At 46.6% G+C, this 13,056-nt stretch overlaps 1 protein-coding gene across 1 annotated transcript; it reads left to right on the top strand.

The window, feature by feature from the left end:
• The first annotated feature begins 2,852 nt into the window (after window positions 1-2,852).
• Window positions 2,853-12,838, top strand: LOC149360031 (uncharacterized). Its single transcript, XM_089572146.1, has 5 exons — window positions 2,853-3,244; window positions 5,560-5,662; window positions 6,610-6,817; window positions 10,130-10,285; window positions 12,482-12,838. Exons 1-5 carry the CDS (start codon window positions 3,068-3,070, stop codon window positions 12,684-12,686), a joined length of 849 nt encoding a protein of 282 aa, XP_089428272.1. The 5' UTR covers window positions 2,853-3,067; the 3' UTR covers window positions 12,687-12,838.
• Window positions 12,839-13,056: the final 218 nt, after the last annotated feature.

Raw genomic sequence — 13,056 nt, 5'->3', positions numbered from 1 at the left:
AAGCTAGTGGAGCAATACCTCACTCAAATCGTAAAACTGTGCTGCTTACCCACAATACCGTCCTCACATCATGCCCTACTTAGTCATTTTTAACTAAGTCATTTTAACTAAGTCATTTTTCCTGTCACACGGGCACTGTAAAGGTACTTTGAATTAATGCTCCATTACTCAAAAGAAGAACGCGTGCTGCCACACGGACGCGCCTAAGGACACCTAGTTGAAAGGAACTTCGAATCAAGGCAGCTCGAGTTTGTCCTTTGAGGCTACAAGGGAGTACTCTCTCTCCCGGCAAGCTAACAGCAAAAATAAATGGTGATAAGAAACGTTCGATATTCTTTTCTTAAATTTCCTTCATAAAATTACTGGTCTTTTAAAATATAAATTATTTGTTTTGTGGCGGTCTCACCACGCCATACTCTCGTCCCGGATTTACAAGCGCCACGGTAACTATGACGCCATGTCGGACATGTTGTTTGCAGCGAGTAGGAACAGTGACGGACAGCAGCTAATGATATATCTGCGGAGCTGTTGCCACTAGACTCACTGGTTGCCACTACTCGCCTACGCTACCCGCACTCCGAGACTGCACTGCTTTTTTCTGTCTGTACAGTTTCGTGCTTGTTTTTTTTTCTGACAAAATGAGTGGTGGTGAACCTGCGGTGGACCCTATCCCTGAGTGGATCCTGAGTTATGATCCCTGGATCGTCACTCATCTTGACGGAGATCGCCGAACACAAGGCACACAGAAGAACGTGATCATAATCGCAACGATCGCAAGGCAAGAAAGAACAAAAGAACCAAAGGGAATAACCGAAGAACCAAGCTGAGCGAGTTGGGCTCAGTGTGGCCAGCACTGTGATTAATGTTATGCTCTGTGCTTGGCAGATCATGTCATTACTGCAGTTGAAATTGCGTTGCTTCAGGATAATATTGGTACAAAACAAGTTTTTTTTTATGAAAAATATGTGACACTGTTGTATTTTCATGTGCATTGAAGTTTGCAATTTCAATCCAGTTTTTCACCGATGAGGACGCTAAACACTTTTTCCGAAGCTCCTTCCGCGACCGTGTAGCACGGACGGACTCCCTTGATGTAGTGCTCCTCTGGTAGCGTAATGGAGCTTTAGTTCAAAGTACCTTTACAGTGCCAGTGTGACAGGGGTATAACTTGCACTCAACAGCCAGCTAGCTACGCCCTGCATGCCAGAAATACTGACCTCTTGGTTAAAATCGAATTTCGAAAACTGGTATTGGCATACGTTTGCCGGTTATTTCCGGTTTAAACCGAAAAGTCCAACCCCTAGTTGTGACACCTTCACAGGAGGTGTTGGGTTCAATGTTGCTTGGTTGGTTTATTGGGGTTTAACGTCCCAAAGCAACTCGGGCTATAAGGGACGCCTTAGTGAAGGGCGTTGGGTTCAATGTGGCCGTTCTGCAAGCATAAATAAGGGGCACCATTACGTTAACCCTTTATAAGATGTAAGCTGTGTGCCCGTGTCACATGTGTACAAATGGTAGAATGGCACTCGGAATGACTAAGGTTGGTTGGTTTATGGGGTTTAGCGTCCCAAAGCGACTATGAGAGACGCCGTAGTGGAGGGCTCCGGAAATTTCGACCACCTGGGGTTCTTTAATGTGCACTGACATCGCACAGTACACGGGCCTCTAGAATTTCTCCTCCAAAGAAATTCAACCGCCGCGGCCGGGATCGAACCCGCGTCTTTCGGGTCAGCAGCCGAGCACCATAGCCACTGAGCCCCCGCGACGGCTCGAATGACTGAGAACTGAATGACATCACTTTCAAGAGGCTGCGACTAGCTTTGTAAAAAAAAAAAAAGTGTGTGTGTGTGTGTGTGTGTGTGTGTGTGTGTGTGTGTGTGTGTGTGTGTGTGTGTGTGTGTGCGCGCGCGCGTGTGTGCGTGCGCGGGGGGTATCCTTACCTCAGTCTTTTGGAGACAACATGCCTCAAGGAGCATCATGAGGCAGTTGACTTACGAAAAAGGTTTCAAGGCTGAACAGGCGTTCTAATTCCCCCCCCCCCCGCCAAGATGGGTCTCATCGAACACTACACCCGCGCTTGCAAAACACAGAACACCAAGCAGGCGCGAGATATAAAAACACACTGAGTGGCTTGTTCGATAGTATTCCCGACTCAAAAATATTGTACGCAGGTGCGCTTGAAGACATGAGTTCCGCTGCTGCACAAAGGGGTAAGCTCGCAAAAAAATATTTAGCAACACGATCGAAAAACAGAAAATGAGAAATGTCATTGCCTTCAAGTTGTTCAACATGGTGCGTGCTACCATACATAGAATGGGTTACGTACTGCAACTTGTATAAAAAACATTTTTCAAGACATTTCTTCTCAGTTGTAAAGTTGGCCCGCATTAAAAAAAAAACTGTGAACCTACTCACCGTAAAGGCTTTCTTCCAACTTCTCATTCAGCAAAGCGTTTCGCATTGCATTCCGCGGTGTGTCAGCTGCAGCAAGGAAGCAACTGTCTGCGAAGGTGCGCCCACATTTCACTAATACGAAGAAACTCCACGCGTGCCCATGACCACTCATGAGTGCCGGCGTGCTACTAGTGCCAGCATGGAGGAAGAAAAACTCCCATACCAGCAGCGCCAGCAGCACATGGCGGGCTACACGTGATAGTCACGTGATTAACCAAGGCACTCTGCTTGTCAACTGTCTCAACATTTTGCTTTCATTTCCTTTGTATTTATAGTCTTTTCCAAGCGTTAGCTAAAATAACCCGCATTTGTTTTCGAGCATTGTTTTAACCACAAGGCGCCCTGCGCATTTAAAGTTTAGCGACTCTGCTAGCTATGCTCTGCGAAACTACGGAATCACAAATAGCTATCTGCAGACGTCACAATCCAATGCGTCACAACAACCTTCACCAGCGCCATAAAGAAAAGCCACGCGCGAATTGAGCAACCTTTGGGTGTAGTCGTCGCGCATAGTGTGCTTGGCCAGGTGCGGCAAATTCGTTGTTGTGTTTCTGTTGCGCCGGCTGTCTGAGGTGTTTACCGCCTGCGCACAGTAGGCCGAACCGGAAGGAAGATGGCCACGCTGACAAAGGCTAGCCTCGTGGAAAAGCTGCGACAGAAAGGCGTCGCAGTGCAACCCAGCTACACGAAGGAAACGCTCGTGAGACTCCACCGCCAGCACTTCCCGGGATCAGATACGACGCGCGACGACCTAATGGACTTTTCGAGTGACGAAGAAGCGGATTCGCAGGTATGTCTGAAGTCTTCTGCGGCCGGAATTGTACTGCAGTGACTCGCCGGCAGTTTGCAGCCATTGGCGCCGCTTTCAAAATGGTTGTCTAGCAGGTAGTGTGCGTCACGTACGCCTGCCTCTGTTGAAAGTCGGAGCAACGGGAATTTAGTGGCAGTTTGCCAAGTCGCACAGTTAACTGCCCGCTTTGACGCGGAGAGTAGAGCCGCTGTATTGTTTGTAGGTGCTGAGGTTACTCGAGTTCATGCGCTGCATAGCTGAGCCGTCGGTGCGTGATAACAGTACAGTACGCAGGTGTTGGCGAAAGCGGAGAGACCACGGAAACGGTGGCAGGACATTGTCGGCGCAGTATGACGGCGCATGATATGTACAGTGATGCGCCTTGCATAATGTGCATAATGTCTTGTTCGCACACGCATTTCAGTCCACTACTACTCTTTTTTTTGAAAAGCGGTGGGTAGTGTGGGTGGTCGAGTTATCACGTGCAAGCCGTACTATCAGTGAATCTCTTATCTGAAGTCGCTATCACGGCATAACTTTGCGTGTAGGTTCTGCTTGTGGTTCTGCGCGAGCAATCCACGAACGGCGAGCGTAGTGAAAATTTCTCGCTGTGTAGTATCTTTCATTTCATTTATTTTTCCTTTAAAGGCCCGAGGGCATTACATAAGGGGGGAGCAAACTCAAGGTTTGTACCAACGAAAACAAGAACACTACAGAGAAAGAAAAAAAACAGTAAAAAGGAATAAGAATGTAGAGTAGGTAAGTGGCGCCGAAAAGGTTGTACAATATGTAAGAAGTAAAAAAATGTCAACATATGAGTAAACACAGGCTAAAAGAAATGATATAAAAAAGACAATTGGCTGTATAAAGTACAACATATAATTGAAAAAATTGCTCTCACGAAAAATGGTCTTTTAGTATTTCTCAGAATGATTTGCGATTAGTGCATGATACAATGGTGTTTGGCAGGGCATTCCATAGTGCTATTGTGTGCGGGAAAAAAGAACTGAGTGCTAACGTGCAACAGTTGATGCGAGCGATGCTATGATTATGGTTCAAGCGGCTAGACGTCCTATGGGGGGGGTTCTAGTTTTGCGTGTCGTGAGCGCGGATGATAACAGAAATGATGCAGAAGACAGAGGCGAGATATGATGCGGCATGACATGAGCGATGGAATGGAGACTGACTGTTTCAGTGCTGTGATGCTGGTTTTCCTTGAATAGGAAGATGTTATAAATTGGATGGCATGGTTCTATACGGCTTCGAGGTCGGCGGCGAGATAAGCTTGAGATGGATGCCAAATGGACGACGCATATTCTAATTTTGGGCGAATGAATGTCATGTATGCTAGTTTCTTTATTTCAGGGGATGTGGCCTTCAAGTTACGTCGTAAGTAACCGAGTGTGCGTGAGGCTTCTGTGCAAATGTTTTGAATGTGGATTACCCATGATAGTGATGGTGTTGGATGGAGGCAGAGATATTTGTAGGATAATGTGGGGTCGACAAAAAGTGAGCCAATGCTGTACTGATGCGGATTCATAGTGCGTTTTCTCTTGAAAGACAGATTTGCACTTGTTAATGTTTAAAGAAAGGAGGGACCTATTACACCTTGAGGCGAGTGTGTTAAGATCGGATTGAAGTAAAGATGAATCGTTGGTCGCCTCAATAACTCTGTATATGATGCAATCATCTGCAAAAAGCCATAAATTAGTTTGTTACAAGGAAGATCTTAAATGTAGATGAGGAATAGAAGCGGTGACAGTCTGGCGCCTTGAGGGACCCCTGATGTTACGCTGGTGAAGGGTGAGTGGCTATCGTTTGCGGAAGTGAACTGCTTGCGTCCTGAAAGAAAGTTTTCAATCTAGCGGATTAGGTTGGTGTAACGAGTTAGTGGACCGAGCAATGCCGAGAGGCGGACCGGCTCGGCGGTCGTCGTCAACGGCTAGGCTCCAAGAAACGGACGATGATGCACTGCGCAACGAACAACTGCTCCTAGAGCCGTGTCCTTTTTATTGTCTTGCTGCCTCGCAAGTTCTATCACGTCGGCACCGGGTGGTGCCACAAAACAAACACGAAACTGTAACAGTCCTCCCCCATTAGTTTGTTCAAGAAGAGCATTATGGAGAGTAGGAACAGTATCTTGGACAATAGTTGAGGCTTTCTCAGTTCGTTGAACATGAAGTGCAGGAAGGTCTGTATGCAGTGTGCTCGGAGAGCCTTCCGCTGCCCTGTGACTGTAGCCCAAGGGTAGCAGTTCTTGGCACTCGATAGAAATAGAAATAGCATGGTTGTTGGTGTCCACACTCTGTTTGCAGAACAGCCTTCCTGTGGAGGTGTCTCACGGGGTGCGCTCCCTGACCAATGACCAGCTCTACACGAAGCTGAAAGAGTTTGGCGAACCAGTTGGCCCCATAGTTGGTGAGTGCTCGCTTGTGCCTGTTGATCAGTGCGTAGGGGTCCCCCTGCTGAACCATGAGAGGAGCTGTACTTGCCCCTCCCCCTATAATTGCTTGGGTGTTCTGAAAGGAAGTAAGCTTGCTCACAATACGAGAAAGCACTAGCCCCCCTCTCGTCCCAGTTGCAAACACACTCGGCACACTCCAAGGCCAACACAGTGGAGGAAGGAAAGAACAAAAAAGAGGCCCTTACCATCCAAGCTGCGTGACAAAAAGTGTGCCAGAAGTCGCGCGTTTTCGCAAGGGCTACTAGGATTTTTCGGCTTGTCGCGCAGTGGCATTTTCTGCATCACCTGTGGCGCAGTGCAAGCGGTTCATGCGTAGGCATCGGCTACTGCATTCCTTGTCAGTCCCTTTATGTCATGAGCACAGTATGACATGGGCTTGCTGCGGTGTAAGCATGCTTGTAAAATAAGGCTGCCTGGCACTATTTCCAGAACATACCGAACAATTACTGGCTGCATACACATGTCTAAACTTAGATTCTTCCCTTTCTGAAATGGGATTACAATGACAGCTCGTGTGCGGATAGTTTCAAACTTAATGTGCTAGTAGCTCATCACTTCCATCGGTCCCATCAGTCTGCTTTTTTTTCCACAAGATGTGGCGCTCACCAAGCGGATGCGTGAAAAACCATCTGCTACGCAGAAAAGTGATTGGCAACAGATGCACCTGAACGCCACGGGTGCAGTTAGCAAAAAGCCAACTCCGCTGTGCAAGCAAGCAGTCTTGTTTTAACCGGTGGAGCGTGGCCAATGGCGGAGAAGGAGAGAACATTCATGTGTAGGGTGGCCATGCGAGGAGAGGGCAGATTGATCAATTGGCTGCAGGTAGAGAGTGTCCCACCCAGTCTTCCACCTCCGTGATGAACAGCACGATCACTTTGCGTGGTGTGGTGGGGGCATGCAGACACGACGCGGGGCGTGTACGAGAAGCGGCTGCAGCAGTACCTGAACAGCAAGCAGGCGCAGCCACAGCAGGTGCCGCCACAGCAGCCGCCCAGCCAGCCTGCCAGCACAGCAGCAGAGTTCTCTGCGGAGGAGGAAGGGGAGGCCGAGAGTGAGGAGGACGATGGCACACCGCTGCAGGATGTTCCCGTATCACGGCTTGGCCTGAGGTACGCTGGCTTTGGGTGTGGTCGACTTGCTTCCGTTGAGCTCTTCTGAAGGGCAGGTTTCTGTTATCCAAAATTAAATAATCGGCAGACCTGTCTTTTTTTTTTTTTTTCCAGGGACCAAATTGCATGCATGCACCTTTCAATTTCACCGCTCCCTGGTGCTTGTGGCATTATTCTGCACGCACTTTATTTCAACACCACTGCAGCCATGCTTAGTGATGTGCAGCTGCCTTGTGTGTTGGAGGCAGTGAGTTAAAGCAAAGGGGGGAAAGTGAACTTTTCTATTGTTCAACTAGAGTGGTGAAATTTGGCAGACTGGCCCGAAATAGCTGCACACAGTCAGATTTAAAATTTTACGATTTTATGGGGGGAGCCTGGTCTAGAAAAGAAAATTTTGTTTATCTACTCATAGTTGTGAAATTTTCAGGGCACATATATTTTTGTGCACTGATTCTAGATATGTCATTTAATGTCATGTTAAACAATTCCTTGAGCACTTGTGCAATTTTTATGCAAGTGTTTTGTGGAGAGTTTTGGTGGAAATTTGCTGCAGGCAACTCGCTGAAATGTGTGCCATTTTGTTCTCTTTATTCCAAGGAATGTAATAAGGGTAAAATTATCATCCTGTCTATCGTAGAACTTGAGTTATAGGGTACTGAAGCTGCCACTTCAGAAACAGGAATACACACTTCTCATTTCTGAAGCGACAACTTCAAAACCCTATAACTGAAGTTCTATGATAAGCAGGAAGACAGTTTTACCCTTATTGCATTCCTTGGTGTCAAGAGAACCCTATGGCGTACATTTTAGCAAGTTCCCCGCAAAAAATTTTTTCAGAGCTCATCACAAAATACATGCATAACAATTACATAAGTGCTCAAGGAATTGTTTTACATGAAATTAAATGACATATTTAGAATAATCAGCACACAAAAATACATATTCCCTGAAGATTTCTTAACTCTGACTTCATTAATAACATTTTTTCAAGACCAGGCTCCCCCCTCAACTTCAGTAGGACTTGTTTTATTATTTTTTTATGTTCACTTGTTGCTTGCTTATGGAAAGCCTGGTGGGACAACAAAATGGTCTTTAATATTTGCTAAGAAGTGTGGTGTAAATCAAGACTGTTTATTTTTTTTTTTATTTTCTGCTTGTTCATTTAAAGGACACAGTGTGCACCTTCTCTCATAGCCTTAGTCGCTTTGGGACGTCAAACCCCATAAACCAACCAACCTTCTCTTTGTTTTGAATTTGTCATGCTCTAATTAACGCATAATAAAAACGTGAGCCTGAACAGTAAGCCGGACATTCTCGATGAAGGCTACATTTTGAGCAATTACGAGAAAACAAACAAAATAAAAATTAATGCACGCATTGTTGGGCTGTGGTCTCCACGAGCAAGGTCAAAGTAAACTTTCAAGAAAACAAGCCTGGAAGTTCTGGATGGATGATGGATTTTCATGGCGCAAAGGCATCTGTGGCCAAAAAGTGCCATGGCACAAGATATTTTTATCTTCTCAAGGTGGGGATGAAGACCCATCTCCCAAGCATTTCACCCTAAAAAAGTCGAGCAACAGGCCAGGGAAAGCACACACTGTTTTTTTTGTAGATTCCTTGAAATATATTTATTTGGAGTGCTTAGGATTTGTTTTGATGAGATGTTTCAGTACAGCATTGAAAGATCGTTCTAGATTCCAAGAAATGTACTTTCAAAAAATCGGCTTTTTCCGCGATTTTCACAATCTGATCCCCACTTCCCCCCTCAAGATAGCGGCAGGTAGGCACAAGCATGCCTGAGGCTGGTGCTGTAAGAATGAAATGCCCGTTTGTTGTGCTGTGGCTCACAAGCCACCATTGCGGTCGATGGCCATTACTCTTTCAGTAAGTTTCCTAACTGCACGGTGTTCCACTAGGTGCAAGCGTCAAACTTGGTGATGACTAGTTTTATATATGACGAGTCTGCAGCCCGTGCACATGTTTTGCACTTTATTTTGTGGTGTAGCTGAACTGTACGTGGTCAAGACTCCAGCGGAGGTGGCTCCAGAACTTTGTTTTTTTTAGTGGCGCACTGCGTAACTGTCTGTGTGCTTTAAAATGTGTTTTTAGTGGCGCACTGCATAACTGTCTGTATGCGCGTTAAAATGTGTTTTTAGTGGCGCACTGCATAACTGTCTGTGTGCTTTAAAATGTGTTTTTAGTGGCACACTGCTTAGCTAACTGTCTGCGCGCATTCAAATGTATTTTTAGTGGCACATTGCATAGCTGTCTATGTGCAGTTGTATAGTGAAATTCTTCATTCATGTTTATGGCGTCTAGAACCAGCAAAGTTAGGTGCCAAAGGAGAATAAGTGGCTCTGTAAATTGCACCAAGTCCACTGACATGGCGGGAGCGTTGCAGTCTTGTCGCTTGGCACATTAGTACCTGGGATTGGTGTCCTGCTTCTTCTTTGAGCCACCCACCTTGTCTTGTGTGGGAGGTGCAAGGTTCAAACCCCTCTGCTGGCGAGTACCCACATGTTTCCAGTGGGTGCAGGTTTCCCCCGACCTGTTGCTCAGCTTCACTGGGGCAAAATGCTTGGGAAAAAGTGGCTGGCGGTTTAGCGTTGCTGAGTGCGAAATATTGTGCAAAATCAATGTTTTTTAAAGATGGACACTGTCGGCACATACATCAAAGCGTGATCAAGGTGTCCGCTGACCCAGGAAGCCAGTTGCGTGCCTTACCTTTCTTGAAAATCGAGTCTATACTTTTTCCTGGTTTTGAGAAAAGGAACGGCTCATAACAGCCTGGATTTGCCTACTCGCAGCATGTTTGAGGTGTCCTTGTTAATTAAAAGACTAGCGCACAAAACTAGGACAAAGACATAAATCTTCAGTTGATGTTTAGCACTCGTCCTGTCTCCTTCTATGTCTTTGTCCTAGTTTTGTGCGCTAGTCTTTTAATTAACAAGGACACACCAACTATCCCAGCTTTCTGCTTTGATTGAGGTGTCCATGCACTTGTTTCAGAGGCTTCACACACATGTATATACATGCACTGCTGAAACCTGTGGAGTACGGCTAGATGTGCTCTCGCACTTCTACTAACCCTGTATATTGTCCAAACAGCTTGCGCCACGGCACTCATTGGCCAAGCTGCCGTTGCGCCACAAAAAATTTTCTTTCAGACGCCCGTTGTTCAGAGTTCAGCATCGTTGGATACTGCAGTGTGGCAGAGTCCAGCCGCGATACGAGCTGTGCATGTCATTGGCTGAACTGCCTGCGTAAGCAGACTGGCACTTCAGCCTTTGCCATCTGTCTACGTTGTTTCAGCTCCTCCGGAGGTTTCGGTACGCGGCCAGGATTCACCGCCAGCCGTGGTGGTCTGTTCGGCACTTCAGATGTCGTCGAAAGCCCGCTGACAAGCCGGACGAGTGCGGCATTCACGCAAGCCAGTGCCCCCCTACAAACATCGCTGCGTGCCAGAATGTGAGCATTGATTGACACTTGTACTTGGGATCCCCGTGGGTCCGTGTTGCAAGAGAGCTGTGTGTCTGGGAACGCTTCCAGGCTGCTTTCATCATTGCCACACTCGTGGCTTGGGATGTAGGGTTGGCACAGTTGCTGGAGGCTGTGGACAGGCAGTGTGAGAGAGGTATTTATTGAGAAGCATTGTGCATGTCACGTTATCTTTTTATATGTGCTCTGGGATCTCTTGGTGACTTCGAAATCAGTCGGATGCCTTCCTTCCCAAGTAACACAGGCAATCGGCCCAATCAGCAAAGGACCACAGTGAAAACATTGATTTCTAATACTGTGCCAATTACCTCTCCTGGTTGGTTTTCATGACATAGTGCGGTTTGTGTCAAGCCTGATCCTGAATTTGCGGCTGGTGGTCCTGAATTTGTGCCTACTTTCACTGTCTGTTCAGCTGGCATTGTTGCTGACCCTCTTATAACCTGGACTGGTGTTTACTAGTACAGTCCAGCCTCGTCGTAACGAAGTAATGGATATGAATGAAGTAATGACAATTCACCGTGGAAGCTCTGTCAGCACCGGCTATAACGAAGTAATCACCAGGACCCTTCAACTTCGTTATAGTGAGGCTCGACTTCATGGCAAACTTTGGAGCCAGTTTAGAGGTGGCCTTGTGGGCAGGACAGACAAAATGTGCAGGAGGAATAGCCGGTAATCTCGTGGGGTGACAGAGTGGGTACCATGGTGATGGAAACTTCGTCGAAAGTGGCTTTGGTGGCAGCAACAAGCTCGGAAAGTTTGTGAGGCAGGTCCCTGTGTGATGTAACCGAGCTTACAGTAATGGCACCGTTTTGAGTTCCTCTGAAGAGAGGACAGGTGGGGAAGGGCTTGCGTGGAGCGCGCTAGCTGTGCCATGTTTTAGAGTTTATTTCCATAATGCTGGTTCCACAGTGTGAGAGGGCAGTGTATTGTCTCTTTGCCCTCCTCTCGTGCTACTGCTCCTCCTGTGAACTCTTTTGCATCCATGCACCTCTCTGTCACTGAACTGGCCCTTGCCTCTGTTTAAAGGGACACTAAGGAGAAATTGAAGTTGGCTTGTATCGACAGAATACCAGGTAGCTTTCTTTTCGGCTTCTGCTAGGCCGCTCTGCTGGCCGCCAGAAATCACGGAGTCTGTGTTATGTCATGTGCACGTCATGTTTGACGTCACTTAGTCCTGTGTCATCATAAGAGAGTCCCAAGTTTGAATCAGAGCGGCGGGAAAAACTTTTTCAACTTCGAATCCAAATTTCTTAGAAATAAATGCATCTTTCGCTGCCGGCCAAGTGGCAACAAAGCCATGAAATGGCGAACTATCGGATTTTGTTATAAAAAATATATTAATAAAGCTCTCCTCACTGTCCCTTTAATAGGGCATGTGTAACCATTCAGTTCTTTGCTCATGGGCATTTGTGGGAGTCATTCATTCCTGCTCTTCATTGTTTGTGTAATGGGGAGTGCAAAAGAATTTTTTTAACTCTAAACCCCTAGCGGACTTAGAGCCAGGCTCGTCATACGGCGACCTTCATTTCTGGCTCATGACGACAAGCCCAACTTGGTCTGTGCTTTCTGGCACTCTGTGGCTGATTTAAGGCAAATAGGGCTCATCTGAAGCGTATTTCTGGTTTGCTGACAGATGGGTGCACAGGTCCTGAATTACCATTTCAGTATTATTTTTGAAAACAAAAAAAAAAAGGTTGAGGGGTTAAGGGGTCATTGTATGTAAATTGAGTTGGCTTGTGTGAGTAGCTTACCGCATTCAAATGACAAGAGGCTCACTGTAAACGAATGTTTTAAAAGTTCAAGCTCATAAATCAAATACAGGTATCGGCGTCGCCGGCCATTTTCACAAGCAATCTTTTTTTTTTCGGTCTCTCAGCCTAGACGAAACAGTCATTGTCTTTAAAACGCTGATCACCAACTGTTTTTGATTACAGGGACAAATATGTTCCATTTTTAATTAGTCATTCAGCAGTAAATGTCTTTTTCTGCCGAAAAAACATTGACCTAACCACAAAGGCCAAACATTCAGCGGGGGTGGGGGTGGGGGGAGGGTGCTAGTTGCAATAATTTAATGGCGTTAGCGAGCCCCTTAAATTGGTCACCTCAAGGTCATACTTGTTGTGCAAGCCTGGTTTCTGACTCTCAACACACTTTTGTTGTGTGCAGGGGGGCTGCGAACAAAGAGGAACTGGGCCGCAGCAGCAACCATGTGCGAGCACCAAGCGGGCAGCAGCAGTTCGCGCGGAAGAGCTGGTCCCCTCTTGTGATCAAGCTGGCCATCGCGGCAGCCGTGGTGCTCGTCAACGTGCTCATCTACGCCAACCTAGAGTACTTCAAGTCGGACGTGCCCGTACCTTCAGTCCTGAAATAACGAGTTTTGCATTCGCCCGGAGCCAGCCGTTCGGGCTAGCTACTTTAGTCAGCCCTGTTTTACTGCCCTGCAAGTTGATATAAGGAATTTTAACTTCATCTTTTATTCTTTGTGTGATGAACTGTTGCAATAAAAAATGTTTCGTAATACTATTACAATGGTCCCTGTGTGCTTGACATATTCAGTTAACTGGGCCTTCGTCTAACCCATAGTGTGCGGAAAATGAAAGTGTTGATATATTGAACCTTTATCGCATGATATCCTAAGTACTGAAGAAGCGTAGCTTGTTGGGCCAGTTGGTGCATGGTACGTAGAAAACCAGCGAAAAGAACGCATTCACAAGGAGGAGAAGTACACAGGACAACGTTGT

Source organism: Amblyomma mixtum, chromosome 2 (genome assembly GCF_055824585.1).
Source record: "Amblyomma mixtum isolate Tamu chromosome 2, ASM5582458v1, whole genome shotgun sequence".
In the NCBI taxonomy this organism is placed as follows: domain Eukaryota; kingdom Metazoa; phylum Arthropoda; class Arachnida; order Ixodida; family Ixodidae; genus Amblyomma; species Amblyomma mixtum.
Note: the sequence above shows the minus strand (reverse complement) of the source record. Positions and strands in the feature narration are given on the sequence as shown.